General features: G+C 40.1%; 2 protein-coding genes across 4 annotated transcripts; both read right to left on the bottom strand.

Annotated features, from left to right (window-relative positions):
* Window positions 1-2901: 2901 nt before the first annotated feature.
* Window positions 2902-4476, bottom strand: LOC122781672 (E3 ubiquitin-protein ligase TRIM11-like). Its single transcript, XM_044045591.1, has one exon. It carries the CDS (start codon window positions 4474-4476, stop codon window positions 2902-2904), a length of 1575 nt encoding a protein of 524 aa, XP_043901526.1.
* Window positions 4477-5506: 1030 nt separating this feature from the next.
* Window positions 5507-15774, bottom strand: LOC122770502 (DNA ligase 1-like). Of its 3 annotated transcripts, none has more exons than XM_044027408.1 (16): window positions 15599-15774; window positions 13699-13754; window positions 12504-12622; window positions 12206-12339; window positions 11493-11627; window positions 11096-11230; window positions 10449-10574; window positions 10115-10184; window positions 9118-9179; window positions 8929-9016; window positions 8124-8777; window positions 7876-8041; window positions 7149-7510; window positions 6968-7017; window positions 6534-6578; window positions 5507-6271 (listed from the first exon to the last, which is right to left on the bottom strand). In XM_044027408.1, the coding sequence occupies exons 1-15, from the start codon at window positions 15704-15706 to the stop codon at window positions 6540-6542; spliced, it is 2304 nt and encodes a 767-aa protein (XP_043883343.1). In that variant the 5' UTR covers window positions 15707-15774; the 3' UTR covers window positions 5507-6271; window positions 6534-6539. The 3 variants fall into 3 exon arrangements, with proteins under 3 accessions (XP_043883343.1, XP_043883336.1, XP_043883330.1); XM_044027401.1 differs by having other exon boundaries at window positions 6538-6578; window positions 7873-8041; window positions 15599-15772; XM_044027395.1 differs by having other exon boundaries at window positions 7873-8041; window positions 15599-15771.
* Window positions 15775-16143: the final 369 nt, after the last annotated feature.

The raw sequence follows: 16143 nt of genomic DNA, 5'->3' as shown, positions 1-16143 counted from the left end.
AAATCAGTCAAAAGTCATAGTATGTCGTCCAAAACCACAAAAAAAAGTCATTGTATAGTATGTCGCCCAAAATGACCCCCAAACATATATATATGAAAGTCTGAATATACTGTATATAATGAAAGTCTATATATATACTATAAGTTTGAATATATATGAAAGGTTGAACAGATCAGTGATTGTTCCACACATGCCCTTTAGTTTTCCTTCTTTTTTATTACAAATGTACGGTAAATAGTTAATTGCTGATTATTTTGTGGAAAGTTAAAGTGAAAGGAGGAAGTTTGCAGAATTCAGTGCTTGGATATTGGCATTTTTATTTTATTCTGTGATAAATGTGTTTGGAAAATTCATTCAACATGTTTCCGGAAACATTCGTGATTGTGGATAGTTTTCTGCCACAGTTGTTTGTCTGTTTTCTTTTCATTTGTTTACTGAGAAAATTGCTGTGGTACATTTTGCATAAAATCCATCACCGGTCTTTCTGAAAATTAAATTGAGAAAACATAAAATAAGCAGATGGGACTGTTTGTCAGATCCACTGAATCCCTCACAAACACACTTTATCTCACCAATCACTCATAAAAGCAATCGTGCTAATGGATTTGCAGCACTGGCCTCAGATACGATGGCACATTAATTGAACAGAAGCCTCGTTTTTTAGAACCAGCAAATTCATTTTCATTGTCTCACAGTTGTGTGCCAAAATGTGGACGCCCCCTGCCAAACTGTTCATTTTGTTGGAGGATTATTAGGGTAATTTGATATTCAATTAAAGTTGGATTGTCGTGAAGTGACAACTCACGATCGGATTCATGTTCATTTAGGAAAGTATGCTTTTTCCGTTTAATTTCATGCGTTTTACTGCGTGAGCAAAGTTGTCTGCGCTCACTCAGCCTGTAATGTCGCTGACTCATGTATGAAATCACCTCACATTTAATCAAAGCAACGTGCGATGGATTTGTTTAAACAGCATTTCATGATGTTGTTTGTTACGGTTGAAAATAAGGAGGTGAGTGGCTGTGTTATGTCTTTGCACATTTATAAAACCATCAGTCACCGCTGAGTCCCACTAACTCTCATAAGCTGTCTAAGTCCATCAGGTTTTTAACAGTTAGGTTGTAATTCAAGTCCAATGTTTTATATGGCTAATAATCAGGTCTGCAACAGCTGCAGCTGATTCATTTTCATGATGATATAACTCTTTTCAGAGAGAAAGTTACAAAATCATGTTTAAATCAGTGTTGCAAAGGAAATTCACTTACACAAAAAATGTAATTGTTTGTTTGTTCCATTCTTTTCATCATACAGCCGTCTTTGCCTGATCCAGAAGGAAGTTTAAAACCAATTGCTTGTTAAAAACCAGTCCAAAAGGAAAGAAAAAAATGTTTTTTAGCCTCTGACAGTGAACGACGGTGAAATACTTTTTTACCCACAGTAAACAGATTAAAAATGGATATAAAACTATAAAATTCATCCACTTTTTTGTAAACGGTGGTTTGCCTTCAGTTTGTCTTTTTTTATAATTTTGACCACCATCAGTTTGAACATGTTTAGAAATGTACACAGTATTAGCGGGGACCATTTTAAACTGAAAATAAACATGTTTGTCATCTCAGGTGCATAAAATCAAAAGGTTAATACAATATTAGCATTTGTTTCTCTTTGAAATAAGGTAAACATATGTCATAAACGTTACAAAGACCTCTCAACGTGCCTCTTAACAGAAGACAAAAGAACTAGCACTGCTATCAAAGAAAGAAAGAATACCAAAGAAAGAAAGAAACTTATGTCACTCAATTTACTTTTCAAGAAAACAAAGGAAAAACGTCAAAGTTGTACATTTGCGAGGCGTGAAGAAAACTTTGAAGAAGCAGCTCTGATGAAAACCACGGCTGTGTAAAAGAAATGTGTCAGTCATGTCATTATTACCACTTAGCTAGGGCTGCTCATACACAACTGCTGCAACACTTGTGTAATTGCATATAATTACAGCCGAGAACATCCTGCCTACTGTTACAGTATCAGGTCCAGGCAAGAATGTCACTCGCCAATTATCTTCGATATTGTGTCTGTGGGTGTTCTCTGCTGGCAAAATTACACAGAATTACTTTAATATAAAAGTTTGAGGTTGGTTTTTTCTTCGTCTTTAGAAAGTTGACGTGAGCATCATGTCAAACCAGATAAAACTTGAAGCATGAAGCGAGTCAGGTGGGTCATCGAGTGAGATCAGCATCAGCCGGTTCGGAAAGTACTATTTTATTAATAATAACCATAATTAAAGCTGCAAGAAGCCCCATGCTGCCAGCAAGTGGCGCTATGCCCTTGAATTACTTTTCATGCGCTGATGTTTTCTGGCCGGGTCTCTTGTCTCACATAGGAAGTGTGGAGCAGATCCGTCAATGTATGACAAAGTTACAGGGGCACTTCCTGTTTTGTGGAAATTCGCCAAACATTCCAATGGTTGCCGTGGCCACGTCGTTTTGAATCTGTGAGATCTTTAGCTAACGCTTCATCTTTAATGTGTCTGGTACAAATTTAATTTAATATGATAAACGTGCTCAGGTGAGTTTGAATTTGGCATCCAAGATGGATGCCAAATTCAAAATGGCTGACTTCCTGTTGAGTTGAGGCCATAGTAGCAATAAACTTTTTTGTTCATCTTGAGCTATATCATGGTTCCACCAAGTTTCGTGAAATTTGGTGCACCTTAATTTTGGTTTTGTCCTACCACTTGGTCTGCTGAGGTTCGTGTAGTGTGAGAGAAACAATTCTCCAAGTTTGTGTTTTCGTGAGGTTTTTATTTGGACAAAAATAACGAGCAGTGAAATCAATGAGACCAAACAAGTGAAAGAAACAAGACACAGAATGTAATCACTGCTCTTTAACCAACTGGTCAATCTATTTTAGTTTGCAGACCTCAGCTGTGGATCCAAAATAAAAAAGACCGACTCCGGCATAGAGAGGCTGAGTGAACATGGTCCGGACTCTGTGGAGGAGAGTCATGGAGACGGAGACGCTGTAGAAGGACAGAGTCCCTGCACTGTGATCCAGGTACACGCCCACTCTGGAGGACACACCACCTGAGCCTTCAGTGCTGACTCTGTTGTGAAGAAAATTACAACACTTTGGGTAACAATCCAACACCCAAGATTGGTCATTGTATCCAAATCCACATTCTCCTGAGCGTCCCGCTCTGCTGATGTTCTTGTATGTGACTGCTACACCAACGCCACCTCCTCCTCTCCACTCCACCTCCCAGTAACAACGTCCAGTCAGACTCTCTTTGCTCAGCACCTGCCACTCGTCGATGAATCTGTCTGGGTGACTGGGATAAGACTGTTCCTCCCCCGTTATTGTGACTTTTTCATTTCCCTCGGATAACAACAGACGTCGGTGTACTGTGTTTGGATCAACAGTGATTTCCTTTGTGTATCGTAAGAACTCGGCTCTGGTCTTGGGCTCTGGTTGCGGCAGAGAAACTTCCACTGGAATCTTTGAGATGTTTGTCCATGTTAGAAAGTCCTGTAGTTGATCACTGATTTCTGACATGTCTTTCAGGTCGTCTGTGAACCTCAGAGGCCGGGTGTTGATGCTGGATGAGTGTGTCAATTGACTGAAGTAGTTGAATGGAAAGTGGTTGGAATCCTGAGGTCGTGTGAGCTGCTTCCGTTCCACATCTTTTGCCATCTCCTGCTGATGAGATCTGAACCTCCCACCGCCCTCCACCTTCACAGTCCCAACCTGCTGTTCAAGCACCTTCACGTCTTTCTGTCTGTCCTGGTGGATTTCTTGCCAACTCCACTTGAGCTCTCGCTGCCTCTGCGTCCTTTCTGCTGCAGCCGAGACTGTGTCGTGGCCTCCGTGTTGATCCTCACAGTAGAGATAACGGATACGCTGCTGATCCGCGCGGCAGAACATCGTCATCATCTTGGGGGGATCCACGAGCTTGTGCTTTTTAAATGGTGGCGATTCATGGCTAGAGCGAAGAGGTTTTCCGCAGTGAGAGGGCAAACAGAACGAACAGCACTTTGCAGCTTTTGGTCTCCTCCTCTTCCCAACGCCATGGGCCTCATCTTTAGATCCAGCATAGCAGTGATCATCAGGAGGACCTTGGAGTCTGGTCTTCTTCAGCTTCTTCTCCAAAACTGTTTTCACAATGTTTTTCACAAGGTCAGGCTTTGGTGTGAAGGTCTGTCCACACTGAGGACAGCTGTAGATCATCCCCTCATCCTGTAGGTCCCACTGGGTTTTGATACAGTCCATACAGTAGTTGTGTCCACAAGGAATAGTCACTGGATCACTCAGTCGATCCTGACAGATCGAGCATGTATTTGCTTCCCCCTCCCTCTGAACTCCTTTCTGCACCTTCCGACTCCCCTTAGGTCTTCCTCTCTTTCTCTTAGCGAAGTGTCCAGGCTCCTGAAACGTCTCGTCGTCTGTACTCTTCTGTATTTTATAGCAATTGGCAACCATAATGTTATCCTCTCTATCCTTGTATCTATCTGCACACTTGTTGGTTGGTTGGTTGGTAGTGGTGTTTAATGGCAGTCTTTGACAGTTTCCTTTGCTTCTTTTTTTCTTCTCGTTGTGCGTGGAAAGGGACCTTGGAAACAACAGCAGTTTGGGCTAGTTAACTGGAAAATGTACGTACTTGTCACTCCAAAGGAGCAAAGCATTCAACTCCCATCAGATCAAAGCCACAGTAGATACAAGACTGGAATTTTAAAGATAAAGAACATTCAAAGGCATCAAAGTTCAGTTATTAGCGTCATCCCCAATGACAACAAGCACATCTGTGACTTTTGCCGGGTTTTTTGTTCTTTATCACAGTTCTTATTTTCTCGTGTCCTCCTCAGTCCCATCGTAGCTCAAATCTATTAAACACAGTCCAAGGTTCCTTAGCTTCTCTTGTCGTTCAATATCAGCGCAGTCCTTCCACACTCACCTGACAGGCTTCTGCTAATGATTTCCAGCAGGCTGCGCACACAGAAATCCAATGCTGCCCTCCACAGGCCAGAGTTCTCACTCACAACTCAAAGTTCTTTACCACAGCTCCTTAATGTTTGGTTCTCCTTCTTTTTCTAATAAACTCCAGCAGGCTGCACACAGAGTGAAGCAACGCTGCAGTCCACAGTTTGAAGATCTTAATCATAGCTCCAACTTCTTTATCACAGTCTTTCTCATCGCCTCAGTCCAAAGCCATCTAAACACATTTCAAAACTCTCCATCTCTGTCTTTCATCCTAATTTTTATTGTTTCTTCATGTGCTATATTAATAAACTTGACCTCAAGATTCCTCAGCGACAGATGGGGGGAAGACTGGTTCCCTCATCCTCTCCTTCCCCAGTTCTTTGAGAAAGTAAAGAACTTAAGTCCTTTGAATCCTTTTGTGGAAGACAGTGAGAATCCAGGCGGATATTTGGAAGGACTGTGTTGAAGCACCTCGAACAGTTCAAAGAAGACATTATTAGTTAAGTATCTGACATCAAGACCCTTAAACAGATTATTGTTGACATTTTTAATGCTTTATTTTGTCCAGTCAAGTTAGATGTCGCAGTATAATCTCCAGCTCTATGTTAGTACGGGAAGTTACAGTCACAAATGCAACAGTTTAAATGGAAAACTTGAAAAAGCTCATACAGGGACAGATTTGTTGATTCCAACTCCCGAGTCCAGACGACATGAAAACATATGGCTTATCAGACTGAGTAAACAAAGAAGTCAAACTTTTAAATAAGACCCACTGAGTAACAGCAATTAGTCCGGTGCATAGTTAACAAAACGTAAACAAAATCTCTTTTTTTCTTTAAACTTTCTTTAAACTTAAGGAGAAAATAAAGTAAAATCACAACATTTGTTAAGTGTTACGATAATTCTGACCACCTTTTCTACAAAACAGAGAAGAATCTGAAACGGGTTTCACAGTTTGTTCCCAACACACGAAGCACGTCGATCACACGCAGTAAACAGTAAAAACAGTGAACTTATTGATAATGCGGCGACGGGAGGATTTAAAAGGGATAGCTCAGGTTTTTGAGGGTGTGGTTGTGTGAGGTACTGACAGAACCAGCCTGAAACAACGCCGTTTTACTCTTAAGTGATGACATTTATGCTCTTGGGGACAAAAAATAAAGTCCATCCCGACGGAAAAACGCTTCAAAACCACCAGACGTGAAGGCACCAGAGTTGAGCAGATTGTCCAGTTATTTCGGCTTATTTCAGGTCCAACGTTCTTTCGTCTTCCCTTCAACGATCATCAGAGAATTCACTGGGGAGAAATGAAGAAGAATCTCGTAAGTCGTTACGAAAGCACGATGACAGCTAAATGTTCATTTCATTAAATCTGTTCTCTTTTTATCTGAAATTAAAAAGAAAAAACATTTTTTGACTGGAGCAGCGTATGAAAGAAATAATGTAATGTGTTGTGTGCCTTCATATTTAACAAACATGGAAAGAAAGCAAAACAGTATTATTATTATTATTATTATTATTATTATCATCATTAACTACCTAAAGTGTTAGGTACTTACCCACATTTAATTAGAGATCACCTTCTTTTTGGAGGTTTTCTTTTTCTATAAATATGAAAAAGACAAAAAAGTCAACAAACAAATATATATATATATATATATAATCACACAGGAGAACTAAATCATTTAGATTTAGAACACATTAGTGTATGTTTATATAATATGCATCATGGTGAAAAGCACCAACAATAAGTTATAATACATTTTGTGAATAATCATGAATGAAGGAAATTGTTTAATTTGTTGTTATTTTACTAAAAAAATAGATATCCTTAAAATGTTTTTTTAAATGTGTATCCGTTTCTTTTCTGTGTCGGTACACTAACACATGTGCAGCTCGCAGATACGAACCAAACCAAAGCAGATTAAGTTCGACGTCTAAAGAATCTATAAAATAAATGGAAACAACGAGACAAACAGCAGTTGTTTTGTACCGTCGAAGCAGCTGGAGCAGTGGATGTTTCCTCAGCCGGTTTGTTCTTCTCTGCAAACACCAACCAACAAGAATCATCAATAGCTGAATTTGTCGACATGACAAACTCAGTTTGGCACAATTCACTTCTATTTTTATTTCACAGTAATAAAAAAAACTATCATGACCACAATATCTCTTACTCTTTTTCTTTGCAGGTTTATCTTGACTGACAGGGATGAGAGTTACGTTTCCTGTCTTCTCTTCACCTCCATCGACCTGCTTCTTCTTCTTCTTCTTCCTCTTCTTCTTCTTGTCTACCAGCTCAGGGGAAGAGAAGGACACGTCCAGGAGCTCAGCTGTCAGGTCACTCACCACACCGCTTTCGTCCAAGCTCTTCTTCTTGTTCTTCTTTGTCTTTGGAGGCTGGTTTTCCTTTGAGGAATTCTCTTCTTGTTCAGCACACCTCTTCTTCTTTGGTGTGTCGTGGTCCTGGCTCAGTTCAGGTTTGGCTCTTTTGCTTGGTTTTGGTCGAGGTGTCTCCTTCACTGCCTCTTGGATCCGCCTGTAAGAACATAGTAATATAAAATATGAACAGTTTTTCACCTTAAATGAACTTATCCTTCTCCTTCATTCCAGTTTATTAACAAAGGTTCTTCTTCCCCAGAGTCCAGAGTTATTATGTTCTTCTGAGCTACTGAAAGTGTTCTTTATTAAGGTTACAGTTAAGGTAAAGGTAACTTTATTAATCCCTGTGGGGATATTTTCCCTCAACTACAAACCTTCCTCGAAAACTTGAATAAAAGTTTATTAATGGATTCATTTTCCATAAAATGTTTCCTACCACACAAACAAACACACTAAAGATGCTGGTTACAAATAACAGCACAGTCACTGTTACAATACATTACAATACAATCCACTGACTTCTTTTTTCCCGTGGTCTCCGTCGGTGCTGGAGAGACGTTGCTGCTCTTCTTCTTCTTCTTCCTCATCATCTGCACTTCCTTCTTGTGACGCCTCAGTCTCTTCTTCAGGCTCAGTTTCTTCCTGAAATGCCTCTTTTGTCCTGAGGAGAGCTGAGACGAGTCCATGACTGCAGGAGAAAACAAAACCAACAAAGTTTCATAGCTGCTTCACTTTGATCAAGTGTGTTTTCCTTGGTTTTCACTTCTTACCTGTTGTGTCCAGTTCCTTTTCTAAGTCTGTGTCGCCCTCTGCTGGTTTCTCCTGTCCTCCTTCCTCTGTACTCTTTTTCTTTTTCTTCTTTTTCTTGGTCTCTGCTGGACTCACAGGATTCTCCACCTCCTCAGCTGTCTCCTTCTTTTCCTCCTCAAGATCTTTATCCTTCTTCTTCTTCTTTTTAATTTTGTTTTCCAAAGATGGGATGGGGGTCTCCTCCTCCTCTTCCTCCTTCTCCTCCTCCTCCTCTTCTACTGCATCTCTCTCCCTTTTCCTTTTCTTTGCCTTCTTCTTTGATGGAGTTACCTGAGACACAATCACCACCTCCTCTTCCAACACCTGCTTCTCTTCCTCCTGATCCTCCTCTTCCTCCTCCACCTCTTTTCTCTTTTTGTCTCTCTTTTTCTTCCTGTCAGACTTGGAGGTGAGAGGAGTATCAATAAGAGAGTCTGTGGTTGGAGTGTCTGCAGCGGAGGTTTCCGTTTCCTTTTTCTTATTCTTTTTCTTCTTCTTGGGAGTCTTCACGCCCTGATCCTGATCCTGATCCTGATCCTCCACAGGAAGCAGTTGGCTCACTTCCCCCTCAGCTGCTTCACCATCTTGGACTTGAATGTTGATGACGATGAGGTCGTCTGGGTCTGTTTGCTCCTCTGCGGAACACGACGACAAACGGGAGAACGCGTTCGATAAATGCTGTTGTTCTAATGACGCGGTTAGTTACATGAACAAAGTGTCCACCTTTTACATAGACATAGATATTCTTTGTCATTTGGTCTTGGTGGCGATAAAGACAATTGTTACCAGTGTCAGTGACAGGAAGGTCGTCAGCAGCGTCGTCTTGGTCACATGATGAGCGTTCCAGCGTCAGACACGATGTGATGTCACTGTCCTGAGTGAACACACACACACAAACACACCGCACATAAACTTAGTGGTTATTTAGGTTTATCACCACAGTCCTGAAAAAACAGAAGGACAAATGTTTTGTACCTTTGATTTAATTTCTTCCTCAACTTTCTCATTCTGTTCCTCTTCACTTGGATTTTCAGGGTCTAGAAAGGAATAAAAACACAGCTGCTGTTTTATTGTCTAAAACATTTTATTTGACATCAACGAAAGAAAGAAAAGGGCCACAAATAAAAGGCATTAAAGAAATAATAATAAATCTTTATCTGTTAAAAGTAAAACTTTTTTTTCAATCTTGTGAAGAAAAGATTTCGATGTGAACTCTCGGTTGAATACAAATCGTTCATCCGTCACTTGAGCTGAGCAAGAGTCAACTTGAGAAGCTCGTGGGCCAGATCAGGAAAACTGGTTTCCAGGCCGGATCTGGCCCCAGGGCCGAGCTCTGCAGAAGTCTGATAACAACCTATTCATTTAATGAATAAGGTGTGTTGGAGGATCTAAAAAACAAACATCCAGCTCTCAACCAAACCCTAAAACCAAGTCTTAACCCTCAAAAAGTCCTAAAAAATAAATCACACACCTGTGTATAAATACCTGAACACAGAAGAAAACACCCATCTTTTTAACCTTGTGTGTCTGTTTGTGTGTGTGCAGTGAACAATTACAGTGAAGCATTGACATAACTCAGCAGCAGCAGCAGCTGTGTAATCTGCATTCTCAATATTAGTCGTCACTAATTCTTAAACTTCTCTCTCCACTAAGTTCTGGCAGGTGGAACATGAAGAGGTGCAATGCTGCCCTCCACAGTCCAAGCTCCCAATCACATTTTAAAGTCCGTAATCTGTTTGATTTATTATGAATAAGTGTGGTCCACAATCATCAAAAGTTCCACATATACAGATTAAATATTTATGCTCTGCAGAGAGAGAGAGAGACACACACACAGACAGACAGACAGACAGACACACTGCTCTTTGGCCTCTGAACCATTTGCTCACAACAGCTTGTGACTCTTGTCAGTGCAGTGAGAAGAAGCCATACATAAACACCGGCTTATCAGGCAACTATTGGCTGTTCATACCTGCAGGGGGCGGGGCTTCTGCCTCTGCCAGCTGCTCATTGGTCTCCTCTGGCTCGGCCGGACTCGACGTCTGCACAGGGAATCAACAGGTCAACAACAGACATGAGTCTTTTCTTCAGATTATTCTGAATCAATTGCGTTTTCTATTTCTGCAAAAACAAAAGTGTACTATCTCAGGCTTACTGCATTTATTTAGATTTAAAATAATCAACTAAATGTAAATGAAGTAACTGTGCTGGTAAAAGCTTACAGTGTCGATGTGGACGATGAAATCACATTATCAGGGAAACAGAAAGGATGCAATTTAAATATCAAGAAGGACGTGATACTGCACCTCTGCAGCACCGCCTTCCTCGTCTTCTGCCTCCTGGGTACAGGGAGGTGTGGCCTCTGTGTGATTGACAGCTGTCTGCTCTGACACTGAGGCGTCATCTGTGGCGTCCATGACCGCTTCTGGTTCCTGAAGCAAAATTCAATCATCAATCAACAAACGCTCGGGTTGTTACTTATAAGCAGCAACGTAAATAATCCAAATAATCCTGGTCCAGGTTCTCAGGATGATTTGAAAAAGTTTAAAGGGTTTTTAATTCATAGGGCGAGAGAGATTAAAAAAAATACACCAATGAGCATCAGCTCGTAGGTGACGCCCCGAAGAAGGTGCAGTACAGGAGACTTTTAAACGAGTATTGAGCGTAAAGCTGAAACGTACAATCAATGATTAATTGATTACTAAATGAATGTATTTTAGTTTTCAGATTTTTCAGTTCACTGTTGGCGCTTCAACGGGAGTCGACTGAAAAACACACACATGTACAGTTGGTACAGTCTAGAGAAAATAGAAATTAATCGATTATGAAAAAGAATCGTTAGTTGCAGCCTTAATCAGGAGAAAAACAGTCCAATCAAATGGTTGTTTTTCGTTCAAAAGAATGTTAAAACTTGTCTGAGCACATTCTTCAGATTCAGCCTCAGGTCACAAACCTGCGTGGACTCATCGATGCTCGCGTCGCGCTCCACGTGTTCTGGCTCGACTGTGGTCAGTTCAGCCGCTTCAGCAGAATCAGAGGAGCTGGACGTCTCTGCTCCGTTCACTGTTGACGCTTCAGCGGGAGTCGACTGAAAATCACACATGTACAGTTGGTACAGTCTTTGAATATTGAATATTTTCTGGTTTCTTTGCTCCATAGCAAACAAGTGCTCCATTAATCAAGAAAATAGAACAACCGATTAATCGATTATGGAAAAGAATCGTTAGTTGAACTTGCAGCACTAATCAGGAGACAAACAGTCCAATCAAATGGTTGTTATTCGTTCGAAAGAATGTTAAAACTTGTCTGAGCACATATTTCAGATTCAGCCTCAGCCTCAGGTCACAAACCTGCGTGGACTCATCGATGACCGTGTCGCGCTCCACGTGTTCTGGCTCGACTGTGGTCAGTTCAGCCGCTTCAGCAGAATCAGAGGAGCTGGACGTCTCCGCTCCGTTCACTGTTGACGCTTCAGCGGGAGTCGACTGAAAAACACGCACATGTACAGGTGGTACAGACTGTATTCATGTTAAATATACATGTACGTAGATAAATACACGAAGGGCTGATTCACATTGATTTCCTGTCCTGTAATCAAAACTAAAGCCAGTGTTTCCCACAGAGTCAGATCCTGACTCGGCTGTCACAGCACGTCACATCAACCAGGTTTGAGTCTTGTGAACTCATCTGAACGACAGTTATGCAGAGAGAGTTCAGCCTTCCTGCTGCTGAGGACAGTGAAAACATTTTGAATGTTGTGACGGTTGGCTGGATCTCTGACGCACATTATTACAGTGACTGGACAACAGTTATGTGTGTGTGTGTGTGTGTGTGTGTGTGTGTGATTCCCTCCTGTTGTAGGCTCATTCAGGAGCAGGGCTGCAAAAAGGGCGGAAAATTGCTGTTACATTTTCCATAAACTTTGTTAAATCGACAGACGCCAGATTTACCATATTCTTCAAAGTGTTGTATCCAAATATGTAAATAGTCACTTTGCAGTAAAAGTACATCACGGGAAACATGAACAATTTGTTTGTGTTATTATTATTGCTCATGAGCTCACCGTCTCTGCCTCCTCCTTTTCATTATCAGAGGAAACGGTGATCACCAGGTTTGCAGTTTCATCTGCAGACTCCAGCAGCGACTCAGCGACGGCGTCGGTGCCGTTCCTCACGCCATTGCGGTCTGCCTGTGACCCTGAGAGACGAGACATTTCACCCATAACGATGAAGGTGTTGGGTTGACTTTGTTTATTGGGTTCTTGTAAAAAAGTATCTTAAACCTGTTACCAGTTATCTGAATCTTTTTACTTTTTACATATTTGTTGTATTTCAAAAGTTTACGGGAAGTAAATGTTTTACCAAGTACATGATCTTCTTCTCCATTGTTGGATAATTTGCCATTGACAACCTCTTCTTCTTCTGCAATGGTGGCATGTTCTGCTCCGTTTATCTTGTTTGTTTCCTGCTTGGAGCACAGTCTACAGCGCACACACACGCACGTTGTCAATTGCATTGTCTTAAATTGTGAAATTGATTTGGAAACAATAAATTGTTTCGCTAAGAAAGAAAGAAAGAAAAAAAGAAAGAGAGCTGATGTCATTCATTTAGTCATTTATCTGCTGCCTATTTAATCCTCATCAGGATTACGACGCGTTAGGAGCCAGAATAAACTAGACAGGCACAATCTCTTCCTCTGTCTCTTTCACACGCGCACACACACACACACACGCACACACACACACGACATTCATGACTTGAGGGGACATTGCATTGACTTACATTCATTTCTTGGAGACTTACTCTAACCTTAACCACAATTACTACTGGCCTAATCCTAATCCTAACCCTAACCTAACCTAAAAACATATCTTCACCTTAAAATGTAGTAATTTACGTTATGGGGACTTGCTTTTTGTCCCCACAAGGAACAAGTCCCCATAATGTGACTGTGTAAACAGGTTTAGGTCCCCACAACATTAGTAATACCTGGACACACACACACACACACACACACACACACACACACACACACACACACCCTAATTTTAAAACATGTCTTCACATAAAAATGTGTGTTTCAATCTGGGAGGGTTAAATTACAGAACAGTCAACCAGCTGAATTAAAGCAGAGTAAAAACACGAATCACTTTTTAAATAAATATAAGATTATAATTCTGCCTACTCCTTTTCAAACATGTGACGAGATGCAAAAGTAAATGTGTTGTCATTGTAAATGTTGAACATGTTTGAAATAAACTGTGTCTATCTAGTAATCTTCGTTGTGGAGAATTGATATTTGTCCCCATATGGAAGATAAGTCCCCATAACGTGACTGTGTAACCACATTCAGGTCCCCACAACACAAGGAATACCAGGTACACACACACGCATGCACGCACGCACACACCTAATCCTGTTCATATGGACAATGTGTTTTTGTTTCACAAAAGCATCAAATAAAGCCAGAGATTAAAGAAAAGACACAGTAAATCGTGAATAAAAAGTTTAAAAAGACAGAGATGATATTTCAATCTGTGACACATTTGTCACTTACTTCATCCAGCCCGTGTAGATATCATGGAGGTTGCAGCTCCTCTCGGCTGTTTCCACCTACAAACAGTTATTATTCCATTATATGTGACATTAACGTTCAACATTCAACAAAGTTTTTACAGATGAAATCTGTAATAAAGTGAACAGATAGTTTCTCTGCAACTCAACCAAGACACAGAAAGACTTGAAAGGGGGGAAAAAGCTAATTTCCTGTAGTTTGAGGAATTCATGCTGTCACTTTGATGCCTAACACTCCCGGAAATGAATCCATGAAGCATCTCACTGGACAAAATGAAAGGAATTTGACGTTTTCATGATGGTCACAGAGTGTTTACGTAGCGTGGAGAACTTTTTTTTTCTTTTTAAACTATATTTAGCCTGCAACATGAATCGGGTGACTGACCAAAGCTCAGGTTTCACTAAGTTTAACACATTTGTAAAACACAGTGAATGATAAAGCTACAGTCTGTAAGTTTGGAAAAGCTCGCAAATGCAATAAAAAAGTTGACAAAATGTCACCAGAACATCTGGAAGTTACATTTTGAGGGGCTGTTGTTGTTGTTTTTAAGAAATGCAAGTGATGTTTTGTAACATTTAAGACATTAATTCATGCGTTTCAAGCCGATTGATTTTAAATCAATGCTCACAGTCAACAATTAAGCATTTTAGGACCAGTGGTGAGCACAGTGTGTGTGGCAGCCCCCTGGTGGACTGTGAAGGCACTGTAGGTGAGCTGAGAAACGTCATAGACGTAAACAAATATGATAAATAATATTTTCACATTTCAAATAACTCGAATGAATCTTTTTCGGTGAAATTATGGCATACTGTGATATACTTTTATATTTAAACAGTAAGGTTGAGATTTAATAGTCCGATTTTTGTGAACATTTTTCAAACTTTCAAATGGGCCACAGTGTTCTGACACACAGAGTTTACTGTCAAGAAGAGCTGAAACAATTCATCGATTACTAAATTAATCGACAACTATTTTGATAATCGATTAATCGGTTCTAAGCTTTTTCCATGATTAAAACAAGATTGTTTAAGCTTCTTGAATGTGAGTACTTTCTTCATTTCTTTGCTCTGGATAACAAAGAAATCAATAAAAGTGAATTAATCGTTGTGTTAATTATGTTTGAGGACAAAACAAGACATTTGAGAACATCATCGTTTCCAGGTTTGATGAACACCGATCAACATTTTTTAAGGTTTTCTGATATTTTATGGATTAATCGATAATGAAAATAATCGTTAGTTGCAGTTCTACTGTCAATAGCATATTTGTGTTTAAATATAACTGTTCATTTAGTCGCTACCATAATCAAAACAGTGACAAAATAACTATTAACATTACATAACATTTCACATAATAATCCCTAAAAACAACATTTAAAGTCAAGAATAAGCTGCTGATTTCGCACATTCAACAAACGCAATATAGGCATTAAATGACTTAAAATGAGAAATTAAAATAAAAGTTGAAGATTGCCGATTAATTGTCTAATGATCAATTCATCGATTAATTATTTGCTCGATGCAGTTCTGATATGTTGAAGTAACAATTAAGCGACAGTGAACGAAGAAATGCTCAAATCTGTAAGGAGGTTTCGAGTGGAGAACATGAAGGAGAACATGAAGGAGAACATGAAGGAGAACATGAAGGAGAACATGAAGTTCTTATAACATCATGTTCTTTTTCCTGCAGGAGGCCAAGTGCTGCTACACACACACACACAGTGACTTGCAGATAGACTTCCAACACAGTAGAAACACGTATATATATATAATTTAGGTTCTTACATAACATGCACGTCAGCCTAGAAAACTATTTTAAAAATAAACCACAAGCACTGACTGTGACTGTGACAACACTAGCGACGGATGGTGAAACATCTCACCTTATGGACGTGTTTCTCCAGCAGTTTGGCAGCTTTGTCGAAGCCGTTCACCTCCAAGTGCTGCTGGATTAAAAACAGCAGAGCGTCGCCTTCTTCCTCCGCCGCCATTCTCTTCCACTGACACTAGTGACAATCCAGAATATCACGGACTACTGTAGTTATTCACACTTCACTTCAGACTGGCTACGCTGCTGCTGCTGCTGCTGCACGCGCACATGTAGCGCCGCCGACGCCCCCTTCGAAATGCAGCATGGGTAGTGTAGTGTTCTTCTTTTCTTTGTTTTTACAGGGACCACAACAAACGTGTGTTTATAGCTGTAAAAATAGCAGTTTTTTTCAACATCAACTAGGCCTATTATATGATCATTAAAAGCATTTTGTTAAATCTTTTATTGTTGTTATTATTGTTATTATTATTATTAGACGTGTTTAAAGATGCAATGTGTAACTTTTAAACATAAACAAATGTCCCTTACATTCAATTCAATTCAATTCAATTCAATTCAATTTTATTTGTATAGCGCCAAATCATAACATACATTATC

The sequence above is a fragment of the Solea senegalensis genome, linkage group LG1 (assembly GCF_019176455.1).
Source record: "Solea senegalensis isolate Sse05_10M linkage group LG1, IFAPA_SoseM_1, whole genome shotgun sequence".
In the NCBI taxonomy this organism is placed as follows: Eukaryota; Metazoa; Chordata; class Actinopteri; order Pleuronectiformes; family Soleidae; genus Solea; species Solea senegalensis.
Note: the sequence above shows the minus strand (reverse complement) of the source record. Positions and strands in the feature narration are given on the sequence as shown.